General features: G+C 39.9%; 1 protein-coding gene across 5 annotated transcripts in view; it reads right to left on the bottom strand.

Annotated features, from left to right (window-relative positions):
• Window positions 1–19,894, bottom strand: part of slc2a9l2 (solute carrier family 2 member 9, like 2) — a 175,908-nt gene that overhangs the window by 29,258 nt on the left and 126,756 nt on the right. For all 5 annotated transcript variants that reach the window (XM_036151857.1, XM_036151858.1, XM_036151861.1 and 2 more), the window contains one exon: window positions 1,223–1,350. In XM_036151857.1, the coding sequence (XP_036007750.1) occupies window positions 1,223–1,350 (128 nt within the window). The remainder of the gene's footprint in view (window positions 1–1,222; window positions 1,351–19,894) is intronic.

Genomic DNA, 19,894 nt, shown 5'->3' with positions numbered 1-19,894 from the left:
GTTTATTGATCAGCAAAAGATTGGATTTTTTTCAAGTTTCTGGGTAGAGCTTTAAAATCGTCCAATAGGTTGAAATGTTTAAGGGAACAAAATGAGTAAAGTAGTATGGGGCTGTATTTCAATATTCATTGTTTTAAATGTTGCGATTGAAACTATTATTGCATGTTAAATTAAACCTTAACGTCTAAAATGTGATACAACTGTTTGAGATTAATGCCTCATATCCTTTCAGCAATGCACAGAAGAGACATAACCTGACTCTAGCCATATGGATTTCACTCCGCCTAGCTCCACTACATCCATCTGGGACCTCTTCCATAGAAAGTGATTTCTCCAACCAATTTTATTGTCTAGCCAATCAGGACGCAGGGCTGGAGTTTCATAGATGTGACGTAGTGGAGAAGCGACTGTGACGTGAGACTTTGTTGATTCAGATAGCAATGGCGGCTTGCATCGAGGAAGCAAGCGTTAACATTGATGCTGCTATTTCTTCCGTGTTGTCCAATCTACCTAATATTGTTTCATTAAAAGAACATCAGAGAACGGCTCTGAAGGCTTTTGTTGGTGGAAACCATGTTTTCGCCATTCTCCCGACCAGATTTGGCAAGTTTTGTTTTCCGGGGCGCGCCCGAGGCGGAGCGGTTAGCGCGAACAATATTAGGAGGCCTTTAGTCCTCGACGCGGTCGGCCCGGGATCGACTCCGACCCGCGGTGCTTTGCCGCCTGTCTTCCCCCCTCTTCCTGTCAGCTCACTGTCAATAAAAAGCGAGCCACTAGAGCCGCAAACACATAAAAAAAAAAAGTTTTGTTTTTTCCTGCGTCGCTCTCATCAGCGTCACGGGTTGGGGTTCAGTGTGAGTGGTTGAAATAGCACGTCGATAAAGATGACAGACAAGTGGCTTATCCAATGATATGCAAGGATTTTTGATAAGGCCCAGCCTTCAATAAAAGCGATTCCTATGGGAGAGGTCTCAGATGGATGTGAGTGGAGCTAGGCGGAGCTAAATCCATATGGCTAGAGTCAGGTTAGAAGAGACACTCTTATTGTTAAAAAGTAACTATATAAGTTTCCGCCTGAGTACGTTTTAATGAAGTTACTTTTTACATTTACTTTAGTAGATTACAGTTCCTTTTGTTGCAAGGATCATATTAGCATTTTTTCCAACTCTTCCAATAACAGAAATGATATACACAGTATTCTGGTTTAGACAAGAGATCTTACTTGAATGAAGGGAAATAAGAGGCCAACAGCAAAGTTGGACAACCAGTTTACAGTCCCAGCAATCATGAAAGCTGCAGGTCTGTAGGACTGTTCAAACAGCTCCCCAGTTAGGATAAATGGGATGCCACCTGAAGAAGGAAAAAAAAGATATAGGAACCATTAGTTACAACAAAGTGCTGACAAGCAACTAACAGAAACAAATGGCTTTAGTTCGGGAAGCAAACGATCCCTTTCAGGTGCTTCATAACCTTTTATTGTTTTCTCTCACTGCAGGGTGAAAAACACTCTGAATTTGTTTTTATATCTGTTGCCACTAAAAAGGTTTATCAGCAATTTATGCAACAGGACTGAATTGTCAATGGTATAATAAAGCACGTCCCTTGATTTTACTGACTTTAACTCCAACTAGGTCTTGTTCTAAATGAAATCTAGAAGAACAGAAATTCTTGTAAAACATATGCAAATCAGAGCAGGTGACGATGAAAAGCATGGTTTGTCTAAGGAGGGTGTATTCAAAGGCAAAACCCCCGCAGAAAATATGTTTCTGTCAGAGAATCAAGATTTGCATAGATATTGAACATTTTGTTTGAGCTGGCATGTCAATAGTGAGCTCTGTAGGAGAGGATTAAACACCTTTGTCTAACCAATGTAAAGAGTAATAAGTGGATAGTGACCCATTACGTCAAACAGATGAATATTTTCAATAAGCTGAGTAACCTGAAAACTCAAACTACATCCCTAACGGAGAAATTCAAATGCATTTATCATTATGGAGAGTATAAACAAAAAAGCGCATTGTTTTATTTATAATCATTGCTCAGCCTACGGGTTTACACTAAGCAAAGAGGAGGCTTTGGGTCACAATTCTTGTGCACATTCATGCAACTGCTTTTATTGCACCTAACAAGTAAGCAATAGATCCAATTGCAATGTTACGGCTACTTTTAAAGCTCATTTAGATGTGTGTCTGCATTGAGGTTTATGCATAAATGCAAAACTGAGACAGTGTTCTATGTCCAGAACGCCAGACTGAGACATTTTGGCAATACATTTATCCCACATATTCGATCAAAAACTCCCAAGGTGCACAAATAGTCTGGAAATGATCCAGACAATGTCATAAAGCACAAACTTAAACCTAAGGGCAGTTTAATTTTATTCAACATGAGTAAACAAAAATTGTATTTGAAAAAAAAAGAACATAATTATGTTCTAACATGTTATGTTAGAACATAATTTAAAAGTGCTTTATGTCATAAAGTTATTCAGTTATTAGGTTATTCAGCTGACAAAGCAGAATTTGGGGTTAGAGCCTTTGGCTTCAATATTATCACTCAGCTTGCTGGTTGCCTTATTCACAGCTTGAATTTTGATAGTTCAATTCCCATCTTCTCTGGCTTCTTCCAGCAGCCCGAAATATGTATATGAGGTTAAAAAGAATTGGTCTTAAATGAGTATGCCAGAGCCCTCAGACCTGTGGTGTGCGCATGTTGGAATGGTGGGCAGTTCTAGGTTTACCACTAACTGATGTGACAAGCTCCAGCCCCCATTGATCCTGACAATGATCAAGTGGGTGCAGACAAACAGTGAGTGAGCTCAGTTTATTATTACCTTATATTTAGCTCAATCTAAAAGCCCAATTTAATTAAAGAATAAATTAACAAACAGCACCCCCATTTAACCATGGACATCTCTTTGTTGCACTCTCCTTTTAGCTCAAGTCCCTTTGTTGCTGACCTGTTTATTTCCAGTTTTTCTACCTTTTACTGAAAATTTCCAAAAGGAAAAAAAGGGGAAAATTTAAGATGTGCGGTCAACCTATTTTTTCTGTTTCATGCAATAAAACAAGTCGCTCTCAGGGACAGCTACAAAACTTCTAAGATTCAAAAGTTCAAAATTCAAAAGTTTTGTGCCTTGTATATATATATCACACATTTCATATGACATTGTTATGATACTGCCCACGTTCAAGGAATAATGAAGAGCAGGGGAAGATAAAGAGAAGAAAAACTAAAAAGCAGCAGAGCACAGTTCAAAAGTAGACATGGCAACACCTCCTCAGGTTTCTGACTGTGCCAAACGTACCCCTAACAAAACCACTTTTTTGATACTTCCTCACTGGCTATTGCTTTATTCCATTACCATTACATTTACGTTTAGGATATTTTAATGCACACGTTATTTTTAGTCAACCTCCTTATGAGTCATATGCCATGCTGTTGTTTGACCCTTGTGCATTTGTAAGCCTGTTCATTTGTAATCCGGTCTAAACCTAACTCAAAGCCTAAACCCTCACAGATTTATTTGAGAATGTCGATGAACAAACAGCCTCATGAAGACCAAGGACCATAGCACACGCTGTTATTCAGATGTTTAAAGCAGGGCTGGGTTGTTAAATCACACCACCTCACAGAGCTCTGTTCAATCAATCATACCAAAATGGAAAAAGAAAAACTACAAACCTGCTGAGACGTGGCTGTCCACCTAAACTGACGTGCTTGAAAAAAAAGCCATTAGAGGTTCTGTCTGAGCTTATCACAAGCCATGTTTGGGACACGCTGCACACATGGAAGTAGTTGCTCTACTCAGATAAGTCCAAAATAGAATCTTCCTAAACAAAACACATATCCCACAGTGCAACCTGGTGGCGTGCCATCATGTGTGGATGCTTTACTTGATTTGGTGGCAGCGCTTTCAGCAGGACAGTGACGCCAATCCTACAGCCAGGGCTTCAATAGAATGGACTAGATCAAAGCAGATTTATGAGTTGAAAAGGCCCAGTGGAAGTTTAAACCTAAATCCAACTAAAATATTTGGGAAAACCAGAGGATAATATTTTTCTTGAGATTGAGCTATTTTAAGAAGAAGGAAAAAAGTGATTTTCTTCCAGGTTAGCAAAGGTAGAGACATACCCCAAAAAGCCTTGTAGCTTTGACTGCAGTGAAAGGTGCTTCCACATAAGTATTGACTCTAGGTGGCTGAAAATGATTCTGTTTCAGAGGTAATCTTTTCACATAGTTCAAGGTAGTGCAATAGCAAACAGTCTCTAATTCACCTTTTGACATTCACAATAATTTCATTATATTAGTTAACTTTTATCAGGATTGTGTGTTATGTGGCAGTTTCATAAAAGGCCTGAAGAAATATTGGAATAAAAGTGTTTATTGATGTGCGAGCGTTTCAATATATGATATTGGCCCACAGATACCGTCACACATATCTGCTTCAAGAAAAATTCACAATTTTAAATTCATATGAATTGCTGTGGGCATATTCACAACCTAATGTTTTATCAACAGTAGATTAGTTGGTCAACTGAAGATAAAAACATCTATATAATCATCTGAGGTAAAAAAAATAAATAAAAAAAAAATCTCAGAAAAACTTACATTAAACTAAACTAAACTTTTAACACTAACAGCAGATTATTTGTTGTCACAAAATTGCTCCTTCCCAGAGAGCTAATGAGCTTCAGACCACACAGGTAGTTTAAACTGGAATGGCTCTCATATAAAGGCTAAGCATCCTCTTGGAAGTAATTGCTTATGAGACTAAAGCACCCCATTTTTCAGCAAGATGAAACTTTGTAAATGTGGCCAGCTGATTAAAACCGTTTGTCTGCTAATGCATGCAGAGTCGATCAGATTGCACAAAGTAACAGTCTGCATGGTCAGCACCCATCACCTGAATTCAACACCTGTTACAATATCAACACACCTTACAATTTTAGAATAGAGCAGAAACATGGTATTATATTGTTACAGCTTTTCCATCTGTCTGTGCCTCCATCCATCCATCTGATGACCTCTGTTAGCATTTTGGGCATTAATCAGACTTTCTGGACTGCTGACTATAAAATAACCTAGGTAAAAACATTCACACATTATGCATAAATCTATTTAAACATTTCATTTTTGTCAGTTTGTGTTTCATGATTATACACAATACACACAACAATGTTTCAAAGCTGAAACATATATCCTTTAAAAGGTTAGGTTCTGGGTGCCACAGTCAAAAAAACAGATACTCATTGAAGCAAGATTGGCTTTAACAGGGAGCCCCGAACAACAGAGAACAAAGAAGGTAACCAAGGTGAACAGGAATCATGACAAGAGTAAGCCGGGAGGTTGTGAGACTTCTGATACAAGAGTTGTAACAACAGCTATGTTTACATCGACAAAAGTAATCAGAATGAAGGGCCGATCGGAATAAAAATGTGTCATGTAAACAAGCCAATTGAAATATTGTGATCAGATTGAGCTCCGTAATCTGAATGAGAGATTGTCATGTCAATTGACAATCCGATCACCATGCATGTAAACTCTAGTCAGGATAAAGTTATTCTGGATTTGGCAAGCTGAGCCGAGTGTGCATGTGCGCCCCCACGTCAACATGACATATTTCTGCATTGAGTGGCGGAAATATGTCGGGAAGCAAAACTGTCAGGGCTCCTGATACAATCTTTCTACTTGAAACATTAAAAGAGCTTAAAATTATAATGTATTCAGTAGTGTTTCAGCTGCAATTAGAACCTGGTGCAAGTCCAACCCAGGCACTTGGGAGACAAATGAACGCCTACACTACTGCTTTGTCTGTGATGCATTTAAAGTATTTAAAACAAATAGTTAGTTTCTATCATTCTGACACTTTAAAAAAGAGGCCCCTATGAGCTTGATGGACCTCCAATTAAAAAAATAATAAAGTTCAACATTGACGTTAGGGGATCCATTGGTTAAGGCTTTTCACAGCAAACTTGCAGATACTTTCAATGAGAAAATACTCCCAGTTTCCCAGTTTAGAGTAAGTCAGCTCGGAGTTTACAGACTTAGACTCTGTTTAATCTTCTTTCTAAAATCTCTCTAACTCGCTCAAACCTAACTCAACTCAAACTCTCAACAAAGTCACAAGAAAACCATTTAGCTATTCAAGATACCAAACCAAAAAGCAATGCAAAAGATAAGACTATGGCACTAGGTGCATTATTCAAATTGTTTTTTTAATTAAATACTGACAACATGATCCTGTTTGCACTCATATTTAGTGCTAGCTACAAAATATTTGCTTAATACTCCAGACAAGGACACTGCAAAAGCCCCTTTTAGCCTCACAACTTCAATGTAGTGTCTCACATACATAGACTAATAGAGTAACCTCATTGCTACAGGGTGTTCTGGTCTCAAAATGTGGGGCGGACCTGAGGGAGTTTACAATAATTGGGCCATTTATGTTATTTGGTCAGCATATGTTTGTGAAGGGCCTCAGAGGAGAGAACATGTGCAGAATCATGCGAGATAAAACGAAGGAGGTTTGTCCTCAAGGCAAACACCACAACACTCAGTCACTGATTATTAAACAGCAAATCTAGACAGAGAGCATCTTTACATGTAACCTAGTTTTAAGAGCACACACAAAGCTTTTTTTAAAGAGCCCCCTGTCCTGCATTACACGATTATAAAAAACATGTTACTAATGTATGATACACGTCTCATTTCAATTAAAAGCACATGTGCTTTTAATGAAAGTATAATTCTTTTGAATGTCAATGGAATTAACATTAATGTTAAAACTAAACTGGCTGACATTTAAATTCCTATACTGTGAAAACAATTTAGTGTTAAAACTAAATACAGATTTGCCCAAAGGGTAAAGCTTCAAAACATTAACGATGTTTTACAAATAACAACTCTAAGCCCAACAGACAGAAACAGGAAATGTGATTCCTTGTGGCTAACATGCATGACAAGTTTTTCTGCACTGCCTTCTGTTCCAGCTTGACCTCCTAAGACACCACATTTTATAAGTGTTGGTCACACTTCAACACTGCTAGAACCTTCATCTTTTCTGGTTCAAGCTGGGACCTGCAGACAACTGGAGAGCAACAAGGAAGTGACCAGTAACAGAGGTTTAATAGTTTCTTAGCTTCTTTTTATCTTAAGTTTGCTTAGTAATTCTAGTTAAGTTTCACTAGCCTAGTAGAGAGGAGTTGTTGACTGAAATATTGTGTTAATTCAGATAAGCAGCATTCTATAGTGATGTTCCCTGGATGTTCATTTTATTTCTGTTAATAAATTCTTAAACTTGAAGAAAAGTTGTCACTCATTTATTCTATATGTGTACAGAGTTTGCTGTTAGAAGAACACCAGTGCTCAAATCACTCCTTTCAACTATTGTCCTAATATCAGCTGTTTGGGCTGATATTCACTGGACAACACCTAATTGACCGAGAGTTATTTCTAAAATATTAAATAACTTAAAACCGTGCGTAATGGCACACCTATAAGGAGAAAACACTTGAATGTCCAGACTAGACACCAGCGACGTGGGGTTGTTTTTCTCTAAAGTCGCTTGCGACTTTCGTGGGTCGCAGGTTATGGGTTTTTTTTGGGTTCGTTTTTGAACATGAAGTTCTTTATTTGGGCTTGACTTTTTTCCTGATAGAACCTCTTTTTCTGGTTATCGCAGCACGCAAAGGACGAGGAAAAGTCCTGGTTTGAATAAATACCATACTAAATACATACATTTCTAATGATTAGAAGCTGCCTGTGTTTTACAGTGTGTTGGTTTGCTTTGTTGGGCTTCTTTTGGGCTTGTTTTCATGGAGCAAGTCATTTGTTTCTGTTGCAAGACTGGTGATCTTATCTCTGTGTCTGAGCAGGAGGTGTATGTGTGTGAAGGTGAGATGGGATCTGGGTGTGTGATTAAAGTGGGACGATTGACTTTACAAATTTAGAAAAGAAGCTGTTTTTAAGTCTGCCTGATAATGATTTAAAACATAGACCTATAATATTTTTTTTCCTTTGCATTAGCAGTTATTTTTGTGGATTCAGTGGGTTTCTTCCTCGAATTTCATCCATTGTGCAAGAGAAGACGACAGCCTCTGCTAACTTTCTACTAATACTTCTTTCTTTCCGCTCCCTTTGAGGCTTCTATATTGTAACTAGGGGTGTCCTGATGCCGGTATCGGCATCGGCCCAATACCAGCATTAATTAGTAATACTCGTACTTGTAAAAACAACCCGATACTCTGAGCAGATGCCAGTGGTGGCGGATTTTCCTTCTGTGCTGGGCTTCTTTGCACCACAAAGGCTAGACCACACACGGAAAATGTCCGTGGTTTGGAAATATTTCAGAATAAATATGGAGGATCCTACAAAAGCAAACCTTTTTGCTGTGTTCAGCAACGCTTTCAAGAGGAGGAGCAAAAAGCGCGTCTTTTAACATGAGTAATTTGATCGAGCACTCCAGGACTAAACACGACTCCGAATCCCAAGAGTTTTCTGCTGCTAGCAGCACCCGAGCACAACCAACACTGCAGCAGATACTACAGAAACATGAAAAAATGGCAATTATTGCTGGTTTAACTGTTGCCAACTAAAAGATACTTTCTGTTTTAGGTACAAAGATTGCTTTTTCTCAAGCATCACCGCTTCAGAAGCCAAGAATATTGTGGTCACAGAGCTGCAGAAGATCGAGAAGAGACAGAGGGGAGGAGGAGGAGGAGGAGGAGGAGGAGGAGGAGGAGGAGGAGGGCGGGCAGGAACCAGCAAGATGCGGGGGAACCATCAGCTAAAAAAGATACTCAGGACTCAGATCAATGGCAGTCCCACTTTGGACAGTGTCTTTGAGGAAATGGTACATAAGCAAGCAACAGCAACGATGACCAGTGCACCATTGGGTCCTGTCATACAGGTAGAAACGTACATTAAAAAGCCCATAATATCACAACAGAATAAACCAGTGAAATACTGGGAGCTTAACAAAGTGAGGTTTCCCATTCTGGCTTAAATAGCACAAAGATACCTATCAGCACCATGCACTAGTGTAGAGACAGCGACAGGCTTTTTAGCTCAATGTCACATATCATTGATGAGAAAAGAAACAAGCTCAATGCTAATAATGCCGAGATGCTTCTTTTTATTAAGAAGAACCCTGCTCTTGTTTTTTGAAAGACGACTTAGCCTTCATAGATGGCACTAATGTATGTAGCAATAGCTTTAATGTTGCCTTTTTGTTGCTTGCAGAGCAAATGAACATTTAAACACAATAGGTAAGCTCATCGTCAAAACCTTTTTTTCTGGCTCTATTGCTGTGATATTTGCCATAACTGTTCCATTTATTCTCTGAACTCAAAGTTATTGCACTGTATTCCTATTTAGTGAATTTCTGTTAAATGTTTAGAAAAGAAGCAGTCCAAAATTCTGCGGTAAAGTGCTATTTACTGAATGTGTCACAGTTCACATTCAAATTGAAAGGTTTTCTAGTTACATGTTATGGAAAACGTACAAAAAAATTGTGTTTAACTTTTACAGTTTATTTTAAACATATGCAACAGCATGTGTCATGCTGTAAAGTTTATAGTTTAATACAGCCAGAGGAACTGTAGGCCTGTAAAATAGAGCAATCCTGTTCTAAATAAAAGAAATATGTTTTCAGGAACTATGGTGTGATGTTTGAGTACCAACTTCACAACTACTTGGTAGCAGTACTTGGTGTTGGCAAGTACCCAAACTGAAACACTCGTACTTGTACTCGATCTGAACAAACCTGGTATGGGGACACCCATAATTTCAGCCAACGTTTAAACAGTTCTAGGCTGGGTTTCTTCATTGAAGCGTGTAGAAATGAAGCTCAAAGGACGCTGTCATCTTCCAAAATGATTGCTGTTGCAGACGTTGCCATTCTAGGTTTGTACGCTGCCTGTCCGAACATCTGGCAACTCAAGCTGTTGCTGGGAAATGAGATGTCATTTGTGAAAAGCCCTTTTGATTCAGATCATTGAACCACTTTAAATCTCCTACATCTTGGGAGTTTGATTTGTAACATGAAATTATTTTTCAAGCTCTTTCAAACATCACTGGTGTTGTTCTGCTGCAGCTAGTCCTCAATGTGCAATCGACCATAACAAAGGTTTTTACTAGCTCATGTTTATGCCTTAACGATGGGCCATAAATTCTGCATTTGTCCAATGAGGGGGCCAGGTAAGGATTTTAATATATAGAAAAAAACATAACACATCAAATACTTTAAAAGTTGTAACACTGACCAAAGATAAGCCTTGATTTTTCAATTTCCTTAACTTTATCCTTTCCCTTTAAATCACACAGTTTGTTCCAGATTTGTTATTCTAAAATTATCTAACGACAGAATACGCACACTATAAATTCATCTTAATTACATAATAGAAAATTCATCACAGCTGAACATCCCGTTTACTCCCTAATCCTTTATCCCTGCCACCTAAATGACTGATTGGGCAGCAAACATCTGGACACTACATAGACTAACACAACATCGAGTACATTCATGCCATTACACATTACATCTGTCATGGCTGTCACACAGATTTGGATTAAGTGAAAATGTAAAAAATAAATAAATAAAATAAAGAAAGAGCTGGGGTTTTGAACAAATCTGGGGTTTGTTTGACTTTTTATAACTTCTCTAGAAACTCTCATAGGATAGGAAGCAGATTGGTGTCACACCTTGATTCATCCATCTAACTAGGGGCTACTGGGCTTAAGAGGTTAAAACAAACCAGCCTTTTTTGTTTTACTGAAACCCGGCTTTCTGAAGACACAGAGCCCCCTCCGGATGGCATACGGTTCCCTGGGTCTGCAACAAAAACCTGGGGAATCAGTGGGGGACGATCCTGCATGGCTGTCAACAACATGATGGTTGATTGATCTATCATAATTGATTGATCATGACCTGGATGAATGAGAATCTTCACCAACAGGTTGAATATGTGGGCAACAAACTTTTCTGTGAGGGAGACACAATTTCCGAGGCACCATGCAGTGAAGACTGTGTATTTTAAAGCACACTATCTGCCCAGTGTTATCTCAGATGACTTACCCTCGTTTATGCACCAGGTCTGAATTTTAATCTTGCTGCTGAGCACATCCCTGACAGCTACACCAGAGCTGACAGTCAGACTAGAGAGCAGCCAGTATCTTTATTGGGATATTTCAACAGGTTTGCCATAATCACTCATCAACCTTCCTTGTAACCTCATGTCAAAACTCCCACCAGCATTAACAGTATACTAGACTTCAGTATACATCCTTCTGTAACATCCCAAATGCATAATATTTCCAACCCATGGTTTCCACTTAGACTTGCAGATTTTTTAAAGTAATAATAATAATTAATAAAAACAGGCTTCTTCAATTTTTCTGACTGAGATTTCCTTTTTTTAATCAACACAGAAATGATGCCCACCTTTTGACAGATGTTTTAGCCTCCTGCATTTTTTTTCTTTGAAAGCGCTCACTTGCCATAAAATTATGATAATATATCCCAACGATTAAAAACTTTGCAAAAGACATGAAACTGTCTCATCCAGAGAAAAACATGCTTTCCTTCAAAGGGACAATGTGAGGGTGCTGAAAAAAGAGTTCAGGAGGAAGGCCACGTTGGTCAAGATAATAACTGACAACACATGGACCTGGATCTATGGTAAATGGCTTGTACTTGTATAGTGCTTTAACTAGTCTTGAGGACCTCCAAAACGCTTCACACTACAGTTTAGTCATTCTCCCATTCACACACACATTCCCACCCTGACGGTGGTGAGCTATATTAGTAGCCACAGCTGCCCTGGGGCAGGCTGACAGAGGCGAGGCTGCCATACACCGGCACCACCGGGCCCTCTGACCACCGCCAGCAGGCAATGTGGGTGAAGTGTCTTCAGAATAAGAATCAGAAATACTTTAATAATCCCAGAGGGAAATTACAGTTTCAGTACAACCATCAATTACATATATCACAAACATTTCGGGGGAATGATTGACTGAGGCCTTGCTGCTGAGGACCCCGCCTGACGCGGTTACCATTGGGCGCTGCCTTTAACTCTGTGGAAAGATAGGACCCACATTTGGGGAGGGAGAGGAAAAAAAAGACATATTTCACACTTTATCCTATTCCAGGATACAGTTTGAGATATCAAAAAACCTTGCACGAGAAACGCACATATGACAAGACAACATTTTTGCAGGGGGTTAACCTTGGAGACTAGTCGCATGAAGTTCATATGTTGTTGTGGGCATCAGTTATGTGTATGTGTTTGGATGAGAGTTGTTATATTTCCATGAACGCTCTCCAGAGTCACAATGTCCTTGATGTTATCAACAGACCCACAGTTCAGAAAGCATCCGCAGATGTCAGCGGGGGAGGAGGGAGCGGGGGGGTAGTTCTGAGCTCTCTCACCATAACATCCTGGGGAGTTTTTTCATAGGGGAGGCATAATCCAAATACACAATTTGTTAGAAGAACAAGCTGCACCAACTTTTCCGTCAGTTTTAAGTCCTATTCATTGCTGGCTCCACGCGGCGAATCCAATATTCCAAATGTGTTGGGCTTTTTCTGCGTTACACATCCAGATTTTATCCCATCTCCCCTTTGAGTTCAACCACCGAAGCCAGTCTGCGTACCAGCACATCCAGCTTACGGCTCTGCTCATCCAACTAACAGGTCTGTTTGTTCACCACCTTAGTGATCGCGTCATATGCGGCCGGTACCCTGATCAAGGCCATAATTGTTACCGACATCCGCTGAATTTGACAATACATCAAAAATCCACCGAATCCAATTAGCAGAAATCCAAGTATCATGAATCCAAACATGTATACGTCTTCCACGTCCTCGACTGACAAAATCAAAAAACACACCATATTCCATTTACTCCAGGAATCTAGGGTGTATCCCACGAAATGTGTCCCGTCAGGACAGGACGGGTACCCTCTTCCCTGCCTACCCATCGAAAAAAATGTATCAGTAGCATTGAGAGACCAGTTTACCATATCCATAGTTTTCAGCGTTGGGGTGATAAGAAGAGGGAGCTAAAAAAGACAAAAACAGAGTAGCAGCGGGGGGGGGGGGGGGGGGGGAGGGGGCAGAGCCAGAGCAGGGAGGAAAAAAAGTGACCATCTCCGAAGAGAGAGAGAACAGAAGAGAGGGTCTTGCCCAAGTATACAACAACAGAGACAGCCAGAGCAGGGGATCAAACCAGCAACCTGCCAATTGCAGGACAAACTCCCTAACTTCTGTGCCACCAACGCCCCACCACCTTGATCTCATCTTCATCTGGTGACATCCGTTCACTAACTGTCACGAAGCTTCAGATGAAAATGGACAGCGACTTTAGTCTTCACAGGCAGATCAGTTCAGTGATGGAATCCAGTCTTTATCAACTGAGATAACTGGCTCTGGACTCTTACTACAATTATGGAACTAAATAAATAAATAAATAAATAAAAATAATTGAAAAGAAGAGGAGGACATGAAAGGTTTAAAAAAAATCTACTTTTGAGTGGAAGGATACTACTCTTAATGCTCACAAGCTGATTGTGAGACACAAAACCTCTCTATTTTAGGAAAATATTGGTCAGAATGAGTTTTCATAGCTAGTTTCAAGATTCCCCTTATCTTGTGAGGCTTGAATCCATCCATCCATCCATCCATCCATTTTCCGAACCGCTTTATCCCTCATGAGGTCGCGGCGGGTGCTGGTGCCTATCTCCAGCGTTCACTGGGCGAGAGGCGGGGTACACCCTGGACAGGTCGCCAGTCTGTCGCAGGGCAACACAGAGACAAACAGGACAAACAACCATTCACGCACACACTCACACCTAAGGACAATTTGGAGAAGCCAATTAACCTAACAGTCATGTTTTTGGTCTGTGGGGGCTTGAATAACATGTCTTATTTCTAGAAGTCTTGTCAAGTGGACCTATCTGCTTCCTTCAAGCAAAAATAATCTTGTTTTAATTATCATTTTTTTATTTTTTGAAGTGGGCTTTTTGTCATTTAAAACAGGAGAGTAATCCATGCATTTATCCCAACACGCCTTGATTACTCAAACTCCCTATACTGTGGTGTCTCAGAGAAATCCCTGCCATGTCTCCAGCTGATGCTGAATACAGCAGCACAGCTTTTAACTGGTACAGGAAAGAGAGCGCACACACCTCGCCTTGCCCCGCCTTACCTCTCTAAGCTTTTACAATCACTTTGCCCCTCCTGTTCCCTCAGGTCAGCGGACCGGCTTCTCCTAGATGTGCCGATGATGCGCCAGAAGCTCAGAGGGGACAAAGATTTTTCTGTGACAGCTCCAAGGTTTTGGGATTCACAGTCAGTGCACATCATAGAGGTGTATGAATAAATCTGTGCTGAAAACTCTTATTTTTTTCACTGGCTTTTGACCCAGCATGAGAGAGCCTAGTTTATTTGTTTGAGTTGCTTTTTAACATCTTGCATGTGTCTCCTTGTATTTGTGTTTTTAATGTTTTTATATGATGTCTGTTCAGCACTTTGGTTTCAGCTGTGCAGTTTTTAAAGCACTTATTCAAAAAAGGTTGGCTTTGCATTCTGCAAAACCTTGATCTGCACAAAGCCCCTGGGCCTGTCAGTCAGAGGCAGGGCCCTGAAGAACTACTGGAGATGGTTAAGTGGAGCTTTCACAAGACAGTTTCAGAAGCTTGTGGATTCTGGTTCTGTACTTAACCAGTGGAAGGAATCTGTGATCATCCTTAAAAACACCTATCTGAAAGATTCAAGGGATTACAGAACCGGTGGAGCTGATTTTAGTTTTATCTGAAGACATGGAGAGAACTGCGTTCCAGTTAAAAAGGATGGTGGAACTGGAAACTGGAAACCCACTCCTGTTTGCGTATAAAGCGAAGGGTGGAGTGGAAGATCCAAGCCTTATGCTTTGAGGAACCATCATCGAACACCTGCACAGCCACACACAAGGATTTTATTCATGGACTTCTCTTCTGCTTTTAACAGTATCAGCATTTTACTGCAGCACGTTTTAGACTTACATGTTCACCCATCACTGATTTTGTGGACTTAACGTGTTTTTTACAGACCAGACCACAACAGGTCCATTTCAATAATTTTAAATCAAGTAAGCTGGTTTCAAACACGGGGCTCCCTCAGGGTTATGTTTAATGCCCAGTTCTGTTTTCTGTGTGCATTTCCTGTAGCAGTGAAAGGTGACACTTTTAAATATGCAGACAACATGGCCCCTGTAGCTCACATGACCAGCGCTGAGGCTCTGCCCTGGTACCAACAGGCAATCCGCTACTCGGTAAAAGTATATATTTTTTTAATGACATTTCCTTGTAACCCATTGTAAACAGGACCAAAGAGTTGTGCTGGGTAGCCGAAGCTAAAGATACCAGGTCATTTCTGTTTCAGAAACGCAGCATCCTGAGCCAACTGGTCGAGGTTTTTAGACACCCAGCTGTCTTTTAAAAAGTACTACATCAAAAAAGCACAGCATCTCCACCTTCTCAGAAAACTGCAATATTTCAATATCCAGAAGGACATTTTAACGCTGATTGAATCTGTCATCACTTCCAATTTATCCTGCTACAACTTTCTCACTGTCCCAGATAGATCACAAACAAGACCAGCATAATAATCGGTTCACCTGCCTGTGCAAATTCTCAGCTATACGGGTCATCGCAACAGCAAACAGGCTTAAATCGCAGACAACCGGACTTTTGCTCTCTCTTCAGAAGGAACTGAGGCAAAAGTGCGGAGGCCTCCGATTTAAACCTGTTTGCAATCGGTTCACCTCCAACCTCCCTGTTGGAACAGCACAACTGCTCTGAGATCAGGAAGGTCACCCTGATCACAGAAGATCCATCTCATCCCCTCCATCACTCATTCCTGCTGCTGCTGTCCACAGAAGATTCAAAGTCCCTCTGGCCCAGAAAGCAATTTACAAAAAGTCATTTGTTCGGTTTGCGATATCCACCTTGAACACTTTAAAAATAGGACAGTACTTAAACACACGAGAAGCAGTTACTTTTAGCAGTGCCCTTTCATGTGTTTTAATGTGCTTTTCATGTGTGCATCTCAACATGTTTATTTTATTTTAAATGCAGGAATGTTGTTGTCGGAGCCATGCAAAAGACAAATTTCTGTCACCATCTGCAACAAACAATAAAGTTTTCTATTCTACTCTATGCTATTCTTTTTCTATTCTATTCTACAGCACAATTGAGAGAAACACAAGTTGTTGTGTCGTTCATACAGGTATGCGTAGCTATGGTAACACTATAGTTTTATCTAAATGTTCAAAGTTGACAGTCATAGCCAAAAAAACAGAAAACGTGAACAAAGAATCTTGCAGACTTTGATTCACAAATATATCTCTCTGAAACCTGTCATACTTCAACATCATACACAGATATACAGCTTTCAAAGAAAAACACAAGCTTGCCACTCTGATACTGTATCATACATAATTTGAACAGTGGTGGAGTCAAGCCTGGTTCTTTCAAGACCAAGACTGAGATACATTTAATAAAGAATAATAAAGATTTAGCATAAGACGATAATAAAACCTTTAAGTTTCCAGAAGTTTTTGTTTAAAACTAATTTTTGCAAAATATAAGATTTCATACATTATGACAAAACTTAATAGAAAGAACTACTGATTCCTAATATTACAGGGAAGTGCTTTTCATGTAAAAGTAAGATAACTGGCTTCAGTTATGACTTATTGTGATGAGGTTTTCTCAGTTAGATTGCGAGGATGAACACTCACAATCCAGGAGACTTAAAGCCACATGACTTCAAGCTCGTCTCTAATTGGTTACCTAAATACTCTCCTGAAGGCGCAGCTCTCTGCCCCTGCTGTGACCAATCAATGTTTTTAACTCATTCTTTATCTAATCAGAATAATTCAGGAGATCTGTCAATCAAAGTCTCCCTGGGCAGTTTAGAGGTGCAGGTGCTAATGACGCTTAAACACACACAGGCGTTACAGTGTCTGCGAACAGCGACAAGGCTGGAGAGAAAGAAACCACATATTGAAATGTTAAAGAAGAGAGAAAAAAGTTATAAATTTATCAAATTAACACAAGTTAAAATGAAATTTACTTTTCAACAATGAGTACAATACACTGTGCAAAGGTAGATTGTTAATTAAAATGGACATAGTTACTTTGCCTTGTGTGCCATTGTTTAATGCCTAGTAAAACTGGGCTTTATATTTATATAAACCCTGCTCCGTTTGGCTATATGAAGTGAAAGCAGAAGTGAGTCACCTTAAGCATCGGACAGAAGATCAATGCCTTGTTCAATGGTCCTTTTGCAAAAGTAACTTTTTCTAGTTCTTTACTAGCTTTAGCTGCCATTATAAACAAAAACGTTGGATGGACAGCCTTGTTTGTAAGGGGAACTGTGCAAGGAATTGCAACTGTCTGGGCTTAATTTTTCTACCCAGGGAAGAATGATCATGGTCATTTAACATATATGAACATGTTCATAAGCTCACCTTTTTATTGTCTTTGAACTGAACAATGCTCTTTAATTATTCTGGAAATGCACCTGTCAAGGTTTTCCGGCATTGCTTGTTTTAAATGATTGATCCTTTTGGTTTAGAATGTTATGCATCTGAAACAAATTTTGTTGCGAAATTTGTATATTTTAACAGTTGTTATATGTTACAATTGCAACAGTTTTTCTTTTCTTTTACTTTTTTTTTTTACAACAGAGAGCATCTTTAAAGCTAAAAAATTACCTGAACTATAGCTTTAAATCCCATATGACTTGAAAAGGAGCCACTGTGGGTCCAGAGGAAGAGCAAAGAGGACAGAGAGTTGGAGGAAGTGCCAACCATCTTTTTCATCAATCATAATTGTCAATGTAACATCTTTGGCAAACCATTTGGAAAAGATTCAATTCCAAAGAAGCACCTGGTCAGAGTATCGAAAACGTAGTATTATGCATAATAATACTTCAGACATCAAGTTTGAATCACAATACTTTCTTAAGGCCACAATTACAGTTAAAGCTAGAGTCTACAATTTTTCCAGAAGTTTCCCCAAGTCCCTTATTGAATAAGTGCACATGTGCCAGACTCATCCACTCTTCAGGGGGAATGCGTTAAAAAATCTCCCAAATGCACTCTGGTCTTATTCCTTTCCACTGAGGCCTTCCTCTTCTTCTCATAAACATGAACGCGGTTTGCTTCTTGCGACTCTCAGCCATGTTCAAAGTATACGGTGAGAGCAACCGAGCTACAATGAACGGCTAACACCGAAGCTACCTGCTAATCTAGCCGCTAAACTAGATGGATACATAAACACTAGAAGTATGCATGCGCAGCCAGCAAGCGGAAACTAACAAGCAACGTGTACGTACGCTGGTGTTATGTGAGCGCATCAGAATGATTGGCATGAGGGACAACCAATAGGTGAGGTGATCTCCCAGAATTTAAGGGACAGAGGGTAATAAGAGCAAGAACAAAATTATGACAAATTCCTGCTCTTTGCACCGAAGAGCAGGGATTGGTTAGAATTTGTACAGGCCTGCAGCTCCCACAGATATCGATTCTTTAATATCCTTTTCTGAATACATAATGTATTGACTACTGTCATGTTGGAAGGATGATTTTATCCAGTATAAAAAAAAGTGTTTCTGAACAGGATTACCAGGTTAAACCACAGCTGGTACTTTACCTGGCAATAATGTGGTTGATGCCTCAATAGACCCAACCATGATGGAGTCCTTTAGTTTGCTGCTTGAACTGTGGCAATACTTGGGTCAGAGAGGGAAACTCAGGCCTCCTTCTTCCCAGAAACACTCTCTACCCATGTGTTATGTGGAATACCAAGGTGTTCCAAGGCCCGAGGGGAAATATAATCCATCCAGTCATTTATGGGTCTCTCCACGGGTCTCTTCCCGGTGAGACATGCCTGAAAACTCCACGAAGGGAGGTATGCAGGAGGCATCGCAATCAGATGGTCAACCCATGTCAGCTACTCTTTTAAATGCAGAAGAGCTGCAGCTTTACACCAAGCTCCCCTTGGATAATGGAACACTTTACACTATCTCTAAAAATGAAGAGAAAGTGTAATCCCAGCGTTGTATCCAGGATTTTTTTTTTATTTTTATCTTGGTCATGATCCATATTCTGTGACCAAAAATCCAGGTCTGATGGTAGGCTGACTAGTTAACTAAGTGTTTTGCTTTGTGACTCAGCTTTTCCTTTACAACAGTGGACCGTAGGAGGGGATGGATCGCTGTAGAATAGGCCACAATCTGACTATCCTTCTCCCCATCCATTCTCCCATCACTTGTGAATCGCACACTTATACTAACCAGTTTTTCAATAATGAGTTAAAATTAGATATTTACCTCAACCAAATGAGATGGCCTTCAAAATGGATTTGTAGAACCACACGTAAATAACTTCAGGGATAGACAGTGTATGCCCGTCTCAGATGCTTAATCTTGCCCTTTCTTTAATGACCCTAACTCTGATTCCTTTTATAAATAATGACTGCCTGACAAAATTATACTTAATGTATGCCGAATGCAAATCTAATTGTTTTGCTGCTTGGTTTGTCAGGAAGTGCCCTCATAACAACTCTGACGTCTCACATCACCTTTTAAATCCTCCAATTCCACACAATCGGTCACCCAACCTGTTTGTTACCATATTCCCCGGTGAGAGGTGATTCATCTTGTTCAATTGTTTTCTGTCTTATCCACATCAGTCTATCTGTCAGCGATCTCTGTCAACCTCTTTGTCTTTGTCCAAGCTACATAGTCTGTGCAAGAGACATGAATGCATAATACCGTCCCAGCGAACAGAGACCAAAATGTGGAATCACGCAGCTTCTTGTTAAAAAAAATTAATAAAAACAATCT

Source organism: Fundulus heteroclitus, chromosome 20, assembly GCF_011125445.2.
Source record: "Fundulus heteroclitus isolate FHET01 chromosome 20, MU-UCD_Fhet_4.1, whole genome shotgun sequence".
Lineage (NCBI taxonomy): Eukaryota > Metazoa > Chordata > Actinopteri > Cyprinodontiformes > Fundulidae > Fundulus > Fundulus heteroclitus.
The sequence above is the reverse complement of the archived record's forward strand: the minus strand, read 5'-3'. Positions and strand labels throughout refer to the sequence as shown.